Here is a 21394-nt window from a genome sequence, read left to right on the forward strand (position 1 = left end):
ATGAACGAAAACTATCGTCCCCCTTGGCAAAAATCGTCAACAAACTCAACAGAAAATGATTATCAACGTGATGATATGCCAAACCCTTTCGTACATCACCTAGAATTAGAAACAACTGGTGAAAAAATAAAGGTAAGCTAAAAAAAAGTGTGTTTAAAATAAAGTTATTAAAGAAAATCTATTTTTGTATATTTGTTTGGAGAAAAACTCGTCTTGTCGAACACAGCTGCGTATTTTTACTTAACTCTTTAGATTCTTTAGACTTTTTAGAGAGAAAGTGGAGAAATTTCTTCTTGGTTTCAAATCCGTGATGATTTTAAATATTTTATCTTATTAATCACTTACACTTCAACAAATTAATTAAATGTGTTAACTTTTAAAACGTCAAATAAATAAATGACGTTTGAAACGTCAAATTAATTTTTAAAAAATTAACACTTTATTTGACAGACGTCAAATTGACATTTAACGATTTAATTAATTATTAATTTAATAATTTCTCCCGTTTATTTTCAAACCTCATCTAAACAGAAAGTAATTCATAACCTTGTTAATAATGCTAATTTTTTCTCTTTTTGCATTCTAATCATGAATACAACAAAAGCAACCTTTCCATTTCGTGCATAGAAAATCGAGGATAACTCATTAGTTTCACAAATCAAATCATTTACTGATTAGGAGAATGGACCAGGGTAAAAATATTTTATAATTCGCATCGAAAGCCGTTTGTATAGATGAAGAGAAAGTCAAATTTCTTTCATTTTAATCGTAGTTTTGATTAAAAAACATTCAAAATGCGTCAAAAACTTAAAAATACATCATTCTAAATTAAGACGTGTTCACTTTAATCTATTTTTATGAATTTATTTATAGATAGGTAAAAATTTTAATAATCTTATAACCTAACCTAAATTGTATTAAACCATGTTAATGAATTAACCAAGTTCCTTTCGAACCTTCTTTTTCGATTAATTTTTCGTCCTCGTTTTTGAAAGATATCGTTCATCATGTTCTATTCTAAGAATTCCTTCTATTCTACTAACCGAGATTTTATCATCCATTGAGTATCGCATCGTAAGGATATGACTTAACGGGAATTCGTTTTATAGGTGTGCGATTTCTTGATGGCATCGTTGTGAAACGAAACCTGCTATTCACTATTCGATACGATCACTTCTTAAAAATTTTAAAACACTGCGTGTAATAAAGAGAAAGTTTCTCCGGACGCGGAAGAACCGTTTATTTCTTTCCAACCGCTTCCTGCTTTGGTGGAGAAACTAAAAAGAATACAACATTAGAAAAGATTTAACGATTTTCCATGTAAGAAAATGAATGAAATAGTTTGTGGTTATAACCTTTCGTTTTGCGGTTAGATTTATTAATTCAATCGTCTTTAAGAAGATTATGCAATGTTATGAAGTACTTAGTTATTATGTTAACCTTATTAGCAACATAGGAATTTCTGGAGTTGCATTTCAATTTATTTCCCACCTTTTTTAATACTTACAATTAAATTAAAAAAGAAATTATGTCAGAAATATGGTAATTGTGGATGGCACAGTCAATGATGAATTAGAATGGATGCGTCATAACAGGTTTGAAGTCTATTCTTTAAAAGTCAATCGGTGTCTCTCTACGTAGCTCCAAAAATGAAGAGGCGACGAAGTCTGCACAAGACTTATCAACAAATTCTACTTTCACTTACTTTGAACTTGTTTAACACTTTTTCAAAAAACGCACGGCTTAACCCGAAAGTTTCTAGTTCTACGTCAACTGTTAGTTCTATTTTTATACAACCACTATTATCATGTACAACTAACACTATACCTAGAACTAGAAACACCCAAATATTTCTAGTTCTAGGTCTGGTGTTAGTTCTAGTTTTATACTAGTACTGTTACTATGTAGATTATGTTAGTACATATTAGTGGTAATGATAATACTTTATGCAGAAGACTAAAACCTGCTGGGAGAAAACCAGATTCTGCGGACAAAAAATTATATATCGCTACCAAAAGAATAGATAGTGCTAGTGAAGAACTAGCTATAATCGTTACAAGACTAGATAGTGTTTGTTAAAGATGAATTGCTGCTTGCATATGTACAAATACTACTGGCAGAAGGCTAGACATCAAGCAAAAGACTAAATACTGCTTAAAAAACCTAGACACTACTCAAAAAAGACTAGATATTGCTTGCAGAAGACTTAATACTGCTGGTAGAAGACTTGATACTGCTGGTAGAAGACTAAATATTGCTTGAAGGCTTGATACTGCGTTCAGAATACTTTATACTACTGTTAGAAGACTAGATACTGCTTGAAGAAGAGTATATACTACTTGAAAAAGACTAAATACTGCTTGAAGACTAGACACTGCTGGCAGTAGACTATACTGTTGGTAAAAAACGAGATACTGCTTGAAGAAGACTACTATCCGTGAAAAAAGTCAAGGCCCCTCACTTTAGAGATCGATATCTTAATAACCGCTCGATGGAAAAATTTGCGGTAAAGTTTATTGTAATCAGTGAACATTTCTGCGTAACACATGTTATTTTGAAAATTTTCGGGTCCGCGATTTTTTTTTATCGCGAGTTAAGTGAAAAAACTACCCGATTTTTGAGAGTGCCAGCAACTTTGTCTACTTTGCGATTTTTTTCTCCGAAACTATTTAATGAAAAAATTTCAAATTTGAACTGGTGAAAAGTGATTACAACAAACTTTGTCGCAATTTTTTTTTATTGAACGGTTGTGAAAATATAGATCTCTAAAGGGGGGGGCCTTGACTTTTTGCACGGATAGTAGATAGCCCTAGATTGTGTATTGTTATTGAACCAAAACTAGAACTAGTTTTATACTAGTACTGTTATTATGTAGATTATGTTAGTAGATATCAGTGGTAATGATAATACTTTATGCAGAAGACTAAAACCTGCTGGGAGAAAACTAGATTCTGAGGACAAAAAAAATATATATAGCTACCAAAAGAATGAATGGTGCTAGCGAAAAGCTAGCTACAATACGCTACTATGATAGTGTTTGTTAAAGATGAATTACTGCTTGCAGAAGACTTGATATTGCGGGTAAAAGACGAGATACTGCTTCAAAAAGACTAGATACTCCTTCAAGACAACTAAATACTGCTTGCAGGCTTGATATTGCGTGCAGAATACTTGATACTACTGTTAGAAGACTAAATATTGCTTGAAGACACTATACTGCAGGTAGAAAACGAGATACTGCTTAAAAAAGACGAGATACTACTTGAAAGCTACATACTGCTTGCAAAAGACTTGATATTGCTGGTAAACGACTAGATGTTCCTTAAAGAAAACTGGATGCTGTTTGAAGAAGACTAGATACTGCTTGAACATTAGATACTGGTGGCAGAAGACTTGATATTACTGGTAAATGACTAGATGTTACTTAAAGAAGACTGGATACTGCTTGAAGTCTAGATACTGTTGACAGAAGACACTACACTGATGGTAGACAAGGAGATACTGCTTTAAAAAGACTAGATTCTGCTTAAAAACTAGATACTACTTGCAGAAGACTTCAACTGATTGTGAAAGACTTGATATTGCTGGTAGATGACTAGATACTACTTAAAGAAGATTGGATACTGCTTGAATTCTAGATACTGCTGGTAGAAGACTTGATATTGCTTGTAGAAGACTTTACAATGTTGATAGAAAACCAAATACTGCTGGTAGTAAACTAGAAATTACTTCAAGAAGATTAGCTACTGCTTGAAGGCTAGATACTGTTGACAGAAGACACTATACTGATGGTAGACAAGGAGATACTGCTTAAAAACTAGATACTACTTGCAGAAGAATTCAACTGCTTGTGAAAGACTTGATATTGCTGGTAGATGACTAGATACTACTTAAAGAAGATTGGATACTGCTTGAATTGTAGATACTGCTGGTAGAAGACTTGATATTGCTTGTAGAAGACTTTACAATGCTGATAGAAGACCAAATACTGCTGGTAGTAAACTAGATATTACTTCAAGAAGATTAGCTACTGCTTGAAGGCTAGACACTGTTGACAGAAGACACTATACTGATGGTAGACAAGAAAATACTGCTTTAAAAAGACTAGATACTGCTTAAAAACTAGATACTACTTGCATAAGACTTCAACTGCTTGCAAAAGCCTTGATATTGCTGGTAGCCGACTAGATGCTATTTAAAGAAAACTGGATGCTGTTTGAAGAAGACTAGATACTGCTTGAACATTAGATACTGGTGGCAGAAGACTTGATATTACTAGTAGACGACTAGATACTACTTAAAGAAGAATGGATACTGCTTGCATTCTAGATACTCCCAGTAGAAGACTTGATATTGCTTGTAGAAGACTTTACAATGCTGATAGAAGAACAAATACTACTGGTAGTAAACTAGATATTACTTCAAGAAGATTAGCTACTGCTTGATGAAGAGTATACACTGCTAATAGAAGACTAGATACTACGTGCAAGAGTTGGTACTACTATTAGAGGACTAAATACTGCTAATAGAAAACTAGATTTTGTTTGAAGCAGACTGTATACTGGTCATTCGGGTTTAGCCGTCTTTAGAGACGTACCCGAATGATTCTAGTTCTAGGTATAGTGTTAGTTCTACATAGTAAAAGTGCTAGTATAAAACTAGAACTAACACTAGACCTAGAGCTAGAAATATTCGAGTTTAGCCGTCTTTAAAGACGTGCGGCTAAGTGACAATTTTAAGTAGCGCTAGTTGGCACTAGGTTGTCCATTGTTATTGAACCAAAACTAGAACTAACACTAGACCTAAAACTAAAAAGTTTTGTATTTGAAGTCCATTCTTTATAAGTCAATCAGCGTCTCTCTACGCAGCTCCGAAACGAAGAGGCGACGAAGTTTGCGCAAGACTTATGAACAAATCGTACTTTCACTCACTTCGAACTTGTTTCTGAAGAAGATTGCAACATGGCATCCGAAACAGCATTTTCAAAAGACGGCTTAACCGAATGTTTCTAGTTTTTCTAGTTTTAGTTTAAACCCTATTCAGGACATTGAATCCTAAGACACTCTATAGACTAGATGCCTTTCAAAGTCTTCTTGATAAACTTCACAAGCATAAGCATAACATCACTGCATTATTAGAAATAAGATGGAAGGGGATGGGTTTTAAAGGAACCACACAGTCCATAGCTGTCAGAGAACGGCGTGCTTTTAGAGTCGTCTTATTGTTAATAGTTAAGAACAGTATTAAACACACTGTGATTGGCTTCTAACCAATAAATGCTACAAACTGCGAATATAGGGAAGGTTTTTCAACATGTCTGGTTTAGATCAACCAAGGGAAAGTGCAAAGCAATGACAATGGAATAAGACTCATAAAGGCAGAATCACTGAATAGGACTACATCAAGCATCTACTTCCAATTTAAAAATATTCATAGAGTTATATACAAAATTGAATAGATACATAATGTTAGATAGATTTGGTAATTGCTTCAATGAGTATCATGCCCTGCTAAAATTAGATACAATAAAACACCATAATGTCAACTCGGAACAAGTTCCATAAATTCTGTCGTTCTAATCCAAGTTTATTACACATTGTTATGGAGTTCTGATATCCAACAAGACAACCTGGCTAGTTGTATGCTTGTTGCTTCATGATGCGGTCCTCCATTTATATCATATAGTTCCTATTATGAAATATGCGAATTATGAGGTAATGCTGGAGGGTTTCCTGGTTATGTTACTGTTTGAAATTGGGCTCTCTTCAAAACAAAGTACCACAGGTAGCTTTATAACATGCAGATAGAGATAGATATTCTTGAAGGAGTATCTAGGCTTCTTGAAGGAGTATCTAGTCTTCTTGAAGCAGTATCTCGTTTTTTACCCGCAACATCAAGTCTTCTGCAAGCAGTAATTCATCTTTAACAAACACTATCATAGTAGCGTATTGTAGCTAGCTTTTCGCTAGCACCATTCATTCTTTTGGTAGCTATATATATTTTTTTTGTCCTCAGCATCTAGTTTTCTCCCAGCAGGTTTTAGTCTTTTGCATAAAGTATTATCATTATCACTGATATCTACTAACATAATCTACATGATAACAGTACTAGTATAAAACTAGTTCTAGTTTTGGTTCAATAACAATACACAATCTAGGGCTATCTACTATCCGTGCAAAAAGTCAAGGCCCCCCACTTTAGAGATCCATATTTTCACAACCGTTCGATAAAAAAAAAATTGCGACAAAGTTTGTTGTAATCACTTTTCACCAGTTCAAATTTGAAATTTTTTCATTAAATAGTTTTGGAGAAAAAAATCGCAAAGTAGACAAAGTTGCTGGCACTCTCAAAAATCGGGTAGTTTTTTCACTTAATTCGCGATAAAAAAAAATCGCTGACCCGAAAATTTTCAAAATAACATGTGTTACGCAGAAATGTTCACTGATTACAATAAACTTTACCGCAATTTTTTCCATCGAGCGGTTATTAAGATATCGATCTCTAAAGTGAGGGGCCTTGACTTTTTTCACGGATAGTAGTCTTCTTCAAGCAGTATCTCGTTTTTTACCAACAGTATAGTCTACTGCCAGCAGTGTCTAGTCTTCAAGCAGTATTTAGTCTTTTTCAAGTAGTATATACTCTTCTTCAAGCAGTATCTAATCTTCTAACAGTAGTATAAAGTATTCTGAACGCAGTATCAAGCCTTCAAGCAATATTTAGTCTTCTACCAGCAGTATCAAGTCTTCTACCAGCAGTATTAAGTCTTCTGCAAGCAATATCTAGTCTTTTTTGAGTAGTGTCTAGGTTTTTTAAGCAGTATTTAGTCTTTTGCTTGACGTCTAACCTTCTGCCAGTAGTATTTGTACATATGCAAGCAGTAATTCATCTTTAACAAACACTATCTAGTCTTGTAACGATTATAGCTAGTTCTTCACTAGCACTATCTATTCTTTTGGTAGCGATATATAATTTTTTGTCCGCAGAATCTGGTTTTCTCCCAGCAGGTTTTAGTCTTCTGCATAAAGTATTATCATTACCACTGATATCTACTAACATAATCATAAATTATTCCTGTTTTAGACACTTTTAACATTATCCCCATTTAAACGCAATTTCTCAACATTTTCTTTGTTATCTATCTTAACATCGTCCATGAAATCACAAAATCTTTACATTTCAATTCCTTTTCAATATTTTTCAATTCTAATTATGATGAATGTGCGTGTTTAGGAAAATGTACACATTTACCGGTAAATGTAAAAATTGATTTTGAAACGATTTTAATCGAATAATAATCATTATCTCATATTTGTATGTTTATGTTGTTTGTAATTTCTAATAAATATTATTATTATTACAAGATAAATAAATTTATCTTATCACCTTTTCGTGTTAAACACGATAAATTGAACACGGTAGTAATTAAAAAGAATTATTTAAGCGGTTCCTATGGTGATGTTGAAATGTTTCTGACAAAACAATAATTTATTTGAATTTATTTCTGTCATTTTTCGGAAAAAATTTCCGAATAAAAAGATGGATATTAAAAAGATTTCCGATTTAAAAACTTGTACTTTATTGCAGACGGCCTTCTTAACGATAGTTCTTCTACCGATTCGGGTAGCTGTGATCTGCTTCTTTTTAGTACTCGGTTGGATGATTGCTTGTGTGGCACTTTGGGGCATTTCAGAAGAGGAATTACAAAAGAAACCAATCACTGGATGGCGACGGTAAGAATTTTATTATTTATTAAAAAAAAAAAAACGCTTTTTAATCCTTTATAAAAAAATTCTTTAAAATGATTCAAAAAATCAAAGTTATTTAATGTCACATAATAATCAAATGTTTTTAATCGAACTTTAAAGAATTTTTAATCGATATTTTGAAATAGATTAATACTAACACATGGTTTGTTCCCGGTTCCTGGTTTATTTTGCCTTTTTATTACAAATCAAGTTCGCTTCGTTTTGGGGCATCGTGTTGCGTGATGGGCATCTTTTATGCCGGCGGTTTCCGGCTTAAAGTAAAAGGGAAGCGTGTTGGTCGAAAAGAAGCACCAATAGTCGCTTTGGCGCCTCATTCATCCTTCTGCGACAGTATTATTATCCCGCACATGGGGGCTCCTTCGATTGTGGCCAAAGGGGAAACTGCTTCATTACCTTTCTTCGGACGTAGGTTTTCTTTAACATTTATTTCTTTTTTTTTTATAACTAATCGCACGTTAATGACTTAATAAGAACCGGAAACGGTCGAGGTTAATTTTAATTTTATTAATTTGTAATTTGGTGAAGGCTAATTGTAATCAAAACATTTCTTCTTTAATTTATTTTAATACGGTGATGGTTTTTGTAAATAATTTTAATCTAAATTAATTAATCTATTTAATTTAAGGAAAACAACACAAATTTTGTGTTGGTTGGGACGCGCAACTTTCCAAGCTGGTGGGATGCAAATAGCCATCAAAGGCAAACAGGCTTCAAGACAGGAAGCGCCAATATTAGTAATTGCGCCCCATTCGACGTTTCTCGATGGAGGAATCGTTTATTTTACAGGTTTCCCGTCGCTCATTGTACGTAGAGAAAGCGGAAATAACCCATACATAGGAAGTATGTCTATTTTATTTCTCTTTTTTCAATAGGAAATTGAAAGAAATGTTTTGGTCCCAATAAAAGGCCTTCTCTTAATTATTTTGTATTTAGTTATTGATTAATTATTATTTTTAATCGTTTAGAATTGATCAATTTTACACAACCCGTTTATGTATGGAGAGACGACCCTAATTCACGTCAAAACAGCATAAAGGAGATTATCTCTCGCACAAAATCGGATTTAGATTGGCCCCAAATCTTAATTTTCCCGGAAGGAACTTGTACTAATCGGTCGTGTTTGATCACGTTTAAACCTGGTGCTTTTTATCCCGGTGTTCCAGTTCAACCAGTTTGTATTAGATACCCAAATAAATTGGATACTGTTACTTGGACGTGGGAAGGTCCTAGTGCGTAAGTTAACTATTTATAATTCTTTTCTTATTTAAAATCTTTAAAATAAGTACTCGAAATCATCCTGCAATTTGTGTGACAAAACGTTTTTTGAACCAACAACTTTAAAAAAGCACATCTGCATTATTTCTGGGGAAAAAGAAACGATTTATATCTTAAAATGAAGCTAAAGCTTTCTAGTTTGTGATAAATTCGACAAACATTATTGTTTAATTATAAAAATTTTGAGAAAAAAATGTTTGAAATAAATCAAATTTTGCTCGATTAAAAAAAAAACAACAAGAGCTTTAAATAATCACATCTTCATTATTTCTGGAGTGGAGAAGATGATTTATATCTTAAATTGGAGCTAAAACGTTCTTGTTTTTGATAGATTTGATAAACATTATTGTTTGATTATAAAAGTTTTGAGAAAAGAAGCTTTGAAGAGAGTTCCAAAAATTGAATTTTCCTCGATTTCTTAAACAGCAGCAAGAACTTTAAAAATTCGCAACTCCTTTAATTTTAGGAGATAGAAAGCGATGCATGCCTTAAATTAAAGCGTAAACATTTTAGTTTATGATAAAGTTAGCGAATAGTACACTTTAATGATAAAAGTTTTGAGAAAAAATGCTTTAAAGAAAGTTCCGAAAATTAAGTTTTGCCCGATTTTTTAAAAACAACAAGAACTTTAAAATATCACATCTTCATTATTTCTGGAGTGTAAGAGATGATTTATATCTTAAATTGAAGCTGAAACTTTCTTGTTTTTGATAGATTTGACAAACATTATTGTTTGATTATAAAAGTTTTGAGAAAAGAAGCTTTGAAGAGAGTTCCAAAAATTGAATTTTCCTCGATTTCTTGAACAGCAGCAAGAACTTTAAAAATTCGCAACTCCTTTAATTTTAGGAGATAGGCAGCGATGCATGCCTTAAATTAAAGCTTAAACATTCTAGTTTACGATAAAGTTGGTGAATATTACACTTTGATGATAAAAGTTTTGAGAAAAAATGCTTTAAAGAAAGTTCCGAAAATTAACTTTTGCCCGATTTTTTAAAAATAACAAGAACTTTAAAAAGTCACATCTTCATTATTTCTGGAGTGCAAGAGATGATTTATATCTTAAATTGAAGCTGAAACATTCTTGTTTTTGATAGATTTGATAAACATTATTGTTTGATTATAAAAGTTTTGAGAAAAGAAGCTTTGAAGAGAATTCCAAAAATTGAATTTTCCTCGATTTCTTAAACAGCAACAAAAACTTTAAAAATTCGCAACTCCTTTAATTTTAGGAAATAGGAAACGACGCATGCCTTAAATTAAAGCTCAAACATTCTAGTTTATGATAAAATTGGTGAATAATACACTTTGATGATAAAAGTTTTGAGAAAAAATGCTTTAAAGAAACTTCCGAAAATTAAGTTTTGCCCGATTTCTTAAAACAACAAGAACTTTAAAATATCATATCTTCATTATTTCTGGAGTGCAAGAGATGATTTATATCTTAAATTGAAGCTGAAACTTTCTTGTTTTTGATAGATTTGATAAACATTATTGTTTGATTATAAAAGTTTTGAGAAAAGAAGCTTTGAAGAGAGTTCCAAAAATTGAATTTTCCTCGATTACTTAAACAGCAGCAAGAACTTTAAAAATTCGTAATTCCTTTAATTTTAAGAGATAGGAAGCGATGTATACCTTAAATTAAAGCTTAAACATTCTAGTTTATGATAAAATTGGTGAATAGTACACTTTGATGATAAAAGTTTTGAGAAAAAATGCTTTAAACAAAGTTCCGAAAATTAAGTTTCGCCCGATTTTTTAAAAACAACAAGAACTTTAAAAAGTCACATCTTCATTATTTCTGGAGTGGAGGAGATGATTTATATCTTAAATTGAAGCTAAAACATTCTTGTTTTTGATAGATTTGACAAACATTATTGTTTGATTATAAAAGTTTAAGAAAAAAAGTTTTGAAGAGAGTTCCAAAAATTAAATTTTCCTCGATTACTACTTAAACAGCAGCAAGAACTTTAAAAATTCGCAACTTCTTTAATTTTAGGAGATAGGAAACGACGCATGCCTTAAATTAAAGCTTAAACATTCTAGTTTATGATAAAGTTGGTGAATATTACACTTTGATGATAAAAGTTTTGAGAAAAAATGCGTTTAAGAAAGTTTCGAAAATTAAATTTTACCCGATTTTTTAAAAAACATCAAGAACTTTAAAATATCACATCTTCATTATTTCTGGAGTGTAAGAGATGATTTATATCTTAAATTGAAGCTGAAGCATTCTTGTTTTTGATAGATTTAACAAACATTATTGTTTGATTATAAAAGTTTTGAGAAAAGAAGCTTTGAAGAGAGTTCCAAAAATTAAATTTTCCTTCATTTCTTAAACAGCAGCAAGAACTTTAAAAATTCGCAACTCCTTTAATTTTAGGAGATAGGAAGCGATGCATGCCTTAAATTAAAGCTCAAACGTTTTAGTTTATGATAAAGTTGGTGAATATTACACTTTTTTGATAAAAGTTTTGAGAAAAAATGCTTTAAACAAAGTTCCGAAAATTAAGTTTCGCCCGATTTTTTAAAAACAACAAGAACTTTAAAAAGTCACATCTTCATTATTTCTAGAGTGCAAGAGATGATTTATATCTTAAATTGAAGCTGAAACTTTCTTGTTTTTGATAGATTTGACAAACGTTATTGTTTGATTATAAAAGTTTTGAGAAAAAAAGCTTTGAAGAGAGTTCCAAAAATTAAATTTTCCTTCATTTCTTAAACAGCAGCAAGAACTTTAAAAATTCGCAACTCCTTTAATTTTAGGAGATAGGAAGCGATGCATGCCTTAAATTAAAGCTCAAACGTTTTAGTTTATGATAAAGTTGGTGAATATTACACTTTTTTGATAAAAGTTTTGAGAAAAAATGCTTTAAACAAAGTTCCGAAAATTAAGTTTCGCCCGATTTTTTATAAACAACAAGAACTTTAAAATATCACATCTTCATTATTTCTGGAGTGAAAGAGATGATTTATATCTTAAATTGAAGCTGAAACTTTCTTGTTTTTGATAGATTTGACAAACATTATTGTTTGATTATAAAAGTTTTGAGAAAAGAAACTTTGAAGAGAGTTCCAAAAATTGAATTTTCCTCGATTTCTTAAACAGCAGCAAGAACTTTAAAAATTCGCAACTCCATTAATTTTAGGAGATAAGAAACGATGCATGCCTTAAATTAAAGCTTAAACATTCTAGTTTATGATAAAGTTGGTGAATATTACACTTTGATGATAAAAGTTTTGAGAAAAAATGCTTTAAAGAAAGTTCCGAAAATTAAGTTTTGCCCGATTTTTTAAAAACAACAAGAACTTTAAAAAGTCACATCTTCATTATTTCTGGAGTGCAAGAGATGATTTATATCTTAAATTGAAGCTAAAACATTCTTGTTTTTGATAGATTTGACAAACATTATTGTTTGATTATAAAAGTTTTGAGAAAAGAAGCTTTGAAGAGAGTTCCAAAAATTGAATTTTCCTCGATTTCTTAAACAGCAGCAAGAACTTTAAAAATTCGTAACTCCTTTAATTTTAGGAGATAGGAAGCGATGCATGCCTTAAATTAAAGCTTAAACATTTTAGTTTATGATAAAGTTGGTGAATAGTACACTTTGATGATAAAAGTTTTGAGAAAAAATGCTTTAAAGAATGTTCCGAAAATTAAGTTTTGCCCGATTTTTAAAAACAACAAGAACTTTAAAAAGTCACATCTTCATTATTTCTGGAGTGCAAGAGATGATTTATATCTTAAATTGAAGCTAAAACATTCTTGTTTTTGATAGATTTGTCAAACATTATTGTTTGATTATAAAAGTTTTGAGAAAAGAAGCTTTGAAGAAAGTTCCAAAAATTGAATTCTCCTCGATTTCTTAAACAGCAGCAAGAACTTTAAACATTCGCAACTCCTTTAATTTTAGGAGATAGGAAGCGATGCATGCCTTAAATTAAAGCTCAAACATTTTAGTTTATGATAAAGTTGCTGAATAGTACACTTTGATAATAAAAGTTTTGAGAAAAAATGCTTTAAAGAAAGTTCCGAAAATTAACGATTTTTTAAAAACAACAAGAACTTTAAAATATCGCATCTTCATTATTTCTGGAGTGCAAGAGATGATTTATATTTTAAATTGAAGCTGAAACATTCTTGTTTTTGATAGATTTGACAAACATTATTGTTTGATTATAAAAGTTTTGAGAAAAGAAGCTTTGAAGAGAGTTCCAAAAATTGAATTTTCCTCGATTTCTTAAACAGCAGGAAGAACTTTAAAAATTCGCAACTCCTTTAATTTTAGGAGATAAGAAACGATGCATGCCTTAAATTAAAGCTTAAACATTCTAGTTTATGATAAAGTTGGTGAATATTACACTTTGATGATAAAAGTTTTGAGAAAAAATGCTTTAAAGAAAGTTCCGAAAATTAAATTTTACCCGATTTTTTTACAACAAGAACTTTAAAGTCACATCTTCATTATTTCTGGAGTACGGGAGATGATTTATATCTTAAAGTGAAGCTGAAACATTCTTGTTTTTGATAGATTTAACAAACATTATTGTTTGATTATAAAAGTTTTGAGAAAAGAAGCTTTGAAGAGAGTTCCAAAAATTGAATTTTCCTCGATTTCTTAAGCAGCAGCAAGAACTTTAAAAATTCGCAATTCCTTTAATTTTAGGAGATAGGAAACGACGCATGCCTTAAATTAAAGCTTAAACATTCTAGTTTATGATAAAGTTGGTGAATAATACACTTTAATGATAATAGTTTTGAGAAAAAATGCTTTAAAGAAAGTTCCGAAAATTAAGTTTTGCCCGATTTTTTAAAAACAACAAGAACTTTAAAAAATCGCATCTTCATTATTTCTGGAGTGAAAGAGATGATTTATATCTTAAATTGAATGCCTTAAATTAAAGCTTAAACGTTTTAGTTTATGATAAAGTCGGTGAATATTACACTTTTTTGATAAAAGTTTTGAAAAAAAATGCTTTAAACAAAGTTCCGAAAATTAAGTTTCGCCCGATTTTTTATAAACAACAAGAACTTTAAAATATCACATCTTCATTATTTCTGGAGTGAAAGAGATGATTTATATCTTAAATTGAAGCTGAAACATTCTTGTTTTTGATAGATTTGACAAACATTATTGTTTGATTATAAAAGTTTTGAGGAAAGAAGCTTTGAAGAGAGTTCCAAAAATTGAATTTTCCTCGATTTCTTAAACAGCAGCAAGAACTTTAAAAATTCGCAACTCCTTTAATTTTAGGAGATGGGAATCGATGTATGCCTTAAATTAAAGCTTAAACATTTTAGTTTATGATAAAGTTGGTGAATAGTACACTTTGATGATAAAAGTTTTGAGAAAAAATGCTTTAAAGAAAGTTCCGAAAATTAACTTTTGCCCGATTTTTTAAAAATAACAAGAACTTTAAAAAGTCACATCTTCATTATTTCTGGAGTGCAAGAGATGATTTATATCTTAAATTGAAGCTGAAACATTCTTGTTTTTGATAGATTTGATAAACATTATTGTTTGATTATAAAAGTTTTGAGAAAAGAAGCTTTGAAGAGAATTCCAAAAATTGAATTTTCCTCGATTTCTTAAACAGCAACAAAAACTTTAAAAATTCGCAACTCCTTTAATTTTAGGAAATAGGAAACGACGCATGCCTTAAATTAAAGCTCAAACATTCTAGTTTATGATAAAATTGGTGAATAATACACTTTGATGATAAAAGTTTTGAGAAAAAATGCTTTAAAGAAACTTCCGAAAATTAAGTTTTGCCCGATTTCTTAAAACAACAAGAACTTTAAAATATCATATCTTCATTATTTCTGGAGTGCAAGAGATGATTTATATCTTAAATTGAAGCTGAAACTTTCTTGTTTTTGATAGATTTGATAAACATTATTGTTTGATTATAAAAGTTTTGAGAAAAGAAGCTTTGAAGAGAGTTCCAAAAATTGAATTTTCCTCGATTACTTAAACAGCAGCAAGAACTTTAAAAATTCGTAATTCCTTTAATTTTAAGAGATAGGAAGCGATGTATACCTTAAATTAAAGCTTAAACATTCTAGTTTATGATAAAATTGGTGAATAGTACACTTTGATGATAAAAGTTTTGAGAAAAAATGCTTTAAACAAAGTTCCGAAAATTAAGTTTCGCCCGATTTTTTAAAAACAACAAGAACTTTAAAAAGTCACATCTTCATTATTTCTGGAGTGGAGGAGATGATTTATATCTTAAATTGAAGCTAAAACATTCTTGTTTTTGATAGATTTGACAAACATTATTGTTTGATTATAAAAGTTTAAGAAAAAAAGTTTTGAAGAGAGTTCCAAAAATTAAATTTTCCTCGATTACTACTTAAACAGCAGCAAGAACTTTAAAAATTCGCAACTTCTTTAATTTTAGGAGATAGGAAACGACGCATGCCTTAAATTAAAGCTTAAACATTCTAGTTTATGATAAAGTTGGTGAATATTACACTTTGATGATAAAAGTTTTGAGAAAAAATGCGTTTAAGAAAGTTTCGAAAATTAAATTTTACCCGATTTTTTAAAAAACATCAAGAACTTTAAAATATCACATCTTCATTATTTCTGGAGTGTAAGAGATGATTTATATCTTAAATTGAAGCTGAAGCATTCTTGTTTTTGATAGATTTAACAAACATTATTGTTTGATTATAAAAGTTTTGAGAAAAGAAGCTTTGAAGAGAGTTCCAAAAATTAAATTTTCCTTCATTTCTTAAACAGCAGCAAGAACTTTAAAAATTCGCAACTCCTTTAATTTTAGGAGATAGGAAGCGATGCATGCCTTAAATTAAAGCTCAAACGTTTTAGTTTATGATAAAGTTGGTGAATATTACACTTTTTTGATAAAAGTTTTGAGAAAAAATGCTTTAAACAAAGTTCCGAAAATTAAGTTTCGCCCGATTTTTTAAAAACAACAAGAACTTTAAAAAGTCACATCTTCATTATTTCTAGAGTGCAAGAGATGATTTATATCTTAAATTGAAGCTGAAACTTTCTTGTTTTTGATAGATTTGACAAACATTATTGTTTGATTATAAAAGTTTTGAGAAAAGAAGCTTTGAAGAGAGTTCCAAAAATTGAATTTTCCTCGATTTCTTAAACAGCAGCAAGAACTTTAAAAATTCGTAACTCCTTTAATTTTAGGAGATAGGAAGCGATGCATGCCTTAAATTAAAGCTTAAACATTTTAGTTTATGATAAAGTTGGTGAATAGTACACTTTGATGATAAAAGTTTTGAGAAAAAATGCTTTAAAGAATGTTCCGAAAATTAAGTTTTGCCCGATTTTTAAAAACAACAAGAACTTTAAAAAGTCACATCTTCATTATTTCTGGAGTGCAAGAGATGATTTATATCTTAAATTGAAGCTAAAACATTCTTGTTTTTGATAGATTTGTCAAACATTATTGTTTGATTATAAAAGTTTTGAGAAAAGAAGCTTTGAAGAAAGTTCCAAAAATTGAATTCTCCTCGATTTCTTAAACAGCAGCAAGAACTTTAAACATTCGCAACTCCTTTAATTTTAGGAGATAGGAAGCGATGCATGCCTTAAATTAAAGCTCAAACATTTTAGTTTATGATAAAGTTGCTGAATAGTACACTTTGATAATAAAAGTTTTGAGAAAAAATGCTTTAAAGAAAGTTCCGAAAATTAACGATTTTTTAAAAACAACAAGAACTTTAAAATATCGCATCTTCATTATTTCTGGAGTGCAAGAGATGATTTATATTTTAAATTGAAGCTGAAACATTCTTGTTTTTGATAGATTTGACAAACATTATTGTTTGATTATAAAAGTTTTGAGAAAAGAAGCTTTGAAGAGAGTTCCAAAAATTGAATTTTCCTCGATTTCTTAAACAGCAGGAAGAACTTTAAAAATTCGCAACTCCTTTAATTTTAGGAGATAAGAAACGATGCATGCCTTAAATTAAAGCTTAAACATTCTAGTTTATGATAAAGTTGGTGAATATTACACTTTGATGATAAAAGTTTTGAGAAAAAATGCTTTAAAGAAAGTTCCGAAAATTAAATTTTACCCGATTTTTTTACAACAAGAACTTTAAAGTCACATCTTCATTATTTCTGGAGTACGGGAGATGATTTATATCTTAAAGTGAAGCTGAAACATTCTTGTTTTTGATAGATTTAACAAACATTATTGTTTGATTATAAAAGTTTTGAGAAAAGAAGCTTTGAAGAGAGTTCCAAAAATTGAATTTTCCTCGATTTCTTAAGCAGCAGCAAGAACTTTAAAAATTCGCAATTCCTTTAATTTTAGGAGATAGGAAACGACGCATGCCTTAAATTAAAGCTTAAACATTCTAGTTTATGATAAAGTTGGTGAATAATACACTTTAATGATAATAGTTTTGAGAAAAAATGCTTTAAAGAAAGTTCCGAAAATTAAGTTTTGCCCGATTTTTTAAAAACAACAAGAACTTTAAAAAATCGCATCTTCATTATTTCTGGAGTGAAAGAGATGATTTATATCTTAAATTGAAGCTAAAACATTCTTGTATTTGATAGATTTGACAAACATTATTGTTTGATTATAAAAGTTTTGAAAAAAGAAGCTTTGAAGAGAGTTCCAAAAATTGAATTTTCCTCTATTTCTTAACCAGCAATGAGAACTTTAAAAATTCGCAACTACTTTAATTTTAAGAGATAGGAAGCGATGTATACCTTAAATTAAAGCTTAAACATTCTAGTTTATAATAAAATTGATAAATAGTACACTTTGATGATAAAAGTTTTGAGAAAAAATGCTTTAAAGAAAGTTCCGAAAATTAACTTTTGCCCGATTTTTTTAAAAATAACAAGAACTTTAAAAAATCGCATCTTCATTATTTCTGGACTGCAAGAGATGATTTATATCTTAAATTGAAGCTAAAACATTCTTGTATTTGATAGATTTGACAAACATTATTGTTTGATTATAAAAGTTTTGAAAAAAGAAGCTTTGAAGAGAGTTCCAAAAATTGAATTTTCCTCGATTTCTTAAACAGCAACAAGAACTTTAAAAATTCGCAATTCCTTTAATTTTAGGAGATAGGAAACGATGCATGCCTTAAATTATAGCTCAAACATTCTAGTTTATGATAAAGTTGGCGAATAGTACACTTTGATGATAAAAGTTTTGAGAAAAAATGCTTTAAAGAAAGTTCCGAAAATTAAGTTTCGCTCGATTTTTTAAAAAACAACAAGAACTTTAAAAAATCGTATATTCATTATTTCTGGAGTGCAGGAGATGATTTATATCTTAAATTGAAGCTGAAACTTTCTTGTTTTTGATAGATTAGACAAACATTATTGTTTGATTATAAAAGTTTTGAGAAAAGAAGCTTTGAAGAGAGTTCCAAAAATTGAATTTTCCTCGATTTCTTAAACAGCAACAAGAAATTTAAAAATTCGCAACTCCTTTAATTTTAAGAAATAGGAAACGACGCATGCCTTAAATTAAAGCTTAAACATTCTAGTTTATGATAAAGTTGGTGAATAATACACTTTAATGATAATAGTTTTGAGAAAAAATGCTTTAAAGAAAGTTCCGAAAATTAAGTTTTGCCCGATTTTTTAAAAACAACAAGAACTTTAAAAAATCGCATCTTCATTATTTCTGGAGTGCAGGAGATGATTTATATCTTAAATTGGAGCTAAAACATTCTTGTTTTTGATAGATTTGACAAACATTATTGGTTGATTATAAAAGTTTTGAAAAAAGAAGCTTTAAAGAGAGTTCCAAAAATTGAATTTTCCTCGATTTCTTAACCAGCAACGAGAACTTTAAAAATTCGCAACTCCTTTAATTTTAGGAGATAGGAAGCGATGCATGCCTTAAATTAAAGCTTAAACGTTTTAGTTTATGATAAAGTCGGTGAATATTACACTTTTTTGATAAAAGTTTTGAGAAAAAATGCTTTAAACAAAGTTCCGAAAATTAAGTTTCGCCCGATTTTTTAAAAACAACAAGAACTTTAAAAAGTCACATCTTCATTATTTCTAGAGTGCAAGAGATGATTTATATCTTAAATTGAAGCTGAAACTTACTTGTTTTTGATAGATTAGACAAACATTATTGTTTGATTATAAAAGTTTTGAGAAAAGAAGCTTTGAAGAGAGTTCCAAAAATTGAATTTTCCTCGATTTCTTAAACAGCAACAAGAAATTTAAAAATTCGCAACTCCTTTAATTTTAAGAAATAGGAAACGACGCATGCCTTAAATTAAAGCTTAAACATTCTAGTTTATGATAAAGTTGGTGAATAATACACTTTAATGATAATAGTTTTGAGAAAAAATGCTTTAAAGAAAGTTCCGAAAATTAAGTTTTGCCCGATTTTTTAAAAACAACAAGAACTTTAAAAAATCGCATCTTCATTATTTCTGGAGTGAAAGAGATGATTTATATCTTAAATTGAAGCTGAAACTTTCTTGTTTTTGATAGATTTGACAAACATTATTGTTTGATTATAAAAGTTTTGAGAAAAGAAACTTTGAAGAGAGTTCCAAAAATTGAATTTTCCTCGATTTCTTAAACAGCAGCAAGAACTTTAAAAATTCGCAACTCCATTAATTTTAGGAGATAAGAAACGATGCATGCCTTAAATTAAAGCTTAAACATTCTAGTTTATGATAAAGTTGGTGAATATTACACTTTGATGATAAAAGTTTTGAGAAAAAATGCTTTAAAGAAAGTTTCGAAAATTAAGTTTTGCCCGATTTTTTAAAAACAACAAGAACTTTAAAATATCACATCTTCATTATTTCTGGAGTGCAAGAGATGATTTATATCTTAAATTGAAGCTGAAACCTTCTTGTTTTTGATAGATTTGACAAACATTATTGTTTGATTATAAAAGTTTTAAGAAAAGAAGCTTTGAAGAGAGTTCCAAAAATTAACTTTTCCTCGATTACTTAAACAGCAGCAAGAACTTTAAAAATTCGCAACTACTTTAATTTTAGCAGATAGAAAGCGATGCATGCCTTAAATTAAAGCTTAAATATTCTAGTTTATGATAAAGTTGGTGAATAATACACTTTGATGATAAAAGTTTTGAGAAAAAATGCTTTAAAGAAAGTTCTGAAAATTAAGTTTTGCCCGATTTTTTAAAAACAACAAGAACTTTAAAAATCACATCTTCATTATTTTTGGAGTGGAGAAGATGATTTATATCTTAAATTGAAACTGAAACTTTCTTGTTTTTGATAGATTCGACAAACATTATTGTTTGATTATAAAAGTTTTGAAAAAAGAAGCTTTGAAGAAAATTCCAAAAATTAAATTTTCCTCGGTTTCTTAAACACCAGCAAGAACTTTAAAAATTCGCAACTCCTTTAATTTTAGGAGATAGGAAGCGATGCATGCCTTAAATTAAAGCTTAAACATTCTAGCTTATGATAAAGTTGGTGAATAATACACTTTGATAATAAAAGTTTTGAGAAAAAATGCTTTAAAGAAAGTTCTGAAAATTAAGTTTTGCCCGATTTTTTAAAAACAACAAGAACTTTAAAAAATCACATCTTCATTATTTTTGGAGTGGAGAAGATGATTTATATCTTAAATTGAAACTGAAACTTTCTTGTTTTTGATAGATTCGACAAACATTATTGTTTGATTATAAAAGTTTTGAGAAAAGAGGCTTTGAAGAGAGTTCCAAAAATTAAATTTTCCTCGATTTCTTAAACAGCAGTAAGAATTTTAAAAATTCGCAACTCCTTTAATCTTAACAAATAAAAAGCGATGTATGCCTTAAATTAAAGCTTAAACATTCTAGTTTATGATAAAGTTGGTGAATATTACACTTTGATGATAAAAGTTTTGAGAAAAAATGCTCTAAACAAAGTTTCGAAAATTAAGTTTTGCCCGATTTTTTAAAAACAACAAGAACTTTAAAAAATCGCATCTTCATTATTTCTGGAGTGCAGGAGATGATTTATATCCTAAATTGAAGCTAAAACTTTCTTGTTTTTGATAGATTTGACAAACATTATGGTTTGATTATAAAAGTTTTGAGAAAAAAAGCTTTGAAGAGAGTTCCAAAAATTGAATTTTCTTCGATTTCTTAAACAGCAGCAAGAACTTTAAAAATTCGCAACTCCTATAATTTTAGGAGATAGGAAACGACGCATGCTTTAAATTAAAGCTTAAACATTTTAGATTATGATAAAGTTGGCGAATAGTACGCTTTGATGATAAAAGTTTTGAGAAAAAATGCTTTAAAGAAAGTTCCGAAAATTAAGTTTTGCCCGATTTTTTAAAAACAACAAGAACTTTAAAAAATCGCATCTTCATTATTTCTGGAGTGCAAGAGATGATTTATATCTT

At 29.7% G+C, this 21394-nt stretch overlaps 1 protein-coding gene across 2 annotated transcripts in view; it reads left to right on the forward strand.

Annotated features, from left to right (window-relative positions):
• LOC111421199 (lysophosphatidylcholine acyltransferase) overlaps positions 1-21394 on the forward strand; it is a 24886-nt gene continuing 3492 nt past the window's right edge. The window contains exons 1-4 of one of the 2 annotated variants that reach the window (XM_071201393.1): positions 1-132; positions 7585-7730; positions 7957-8171; positions 8732-8999. In XM_071201393.1, the coding sequence (XP_071057494.1) occupies positions 1-132; positions 7585-7730; positions 7957-8171; positions 8732-8999 (761 nt within the window). Of the gene's footprint in view, positions 133-7584; positions 7731-7956; positions 8172-8391; positions 8607-8731; positions 9000-21394 lie in introns of both variants that reach the window. The other variant, XM_071201394.1, reaches the window with a different exon arrangement.

The sequence above is a fragment of the Onthophagus taurus genome, chromosome 1 (assembly GCF_036711975.1).
Source record: "Onthophagus taurus isolate NC chromosome 1, IU_Otau_3.0, whole genome shotgun sequence".
NCBI classification, from domain to species: Eukaryota; Metazoa; Arthropoda; class Insecta; order Coleoptera; family Scarabaeidae; genus Onthophagus; species Onthophagus taurus.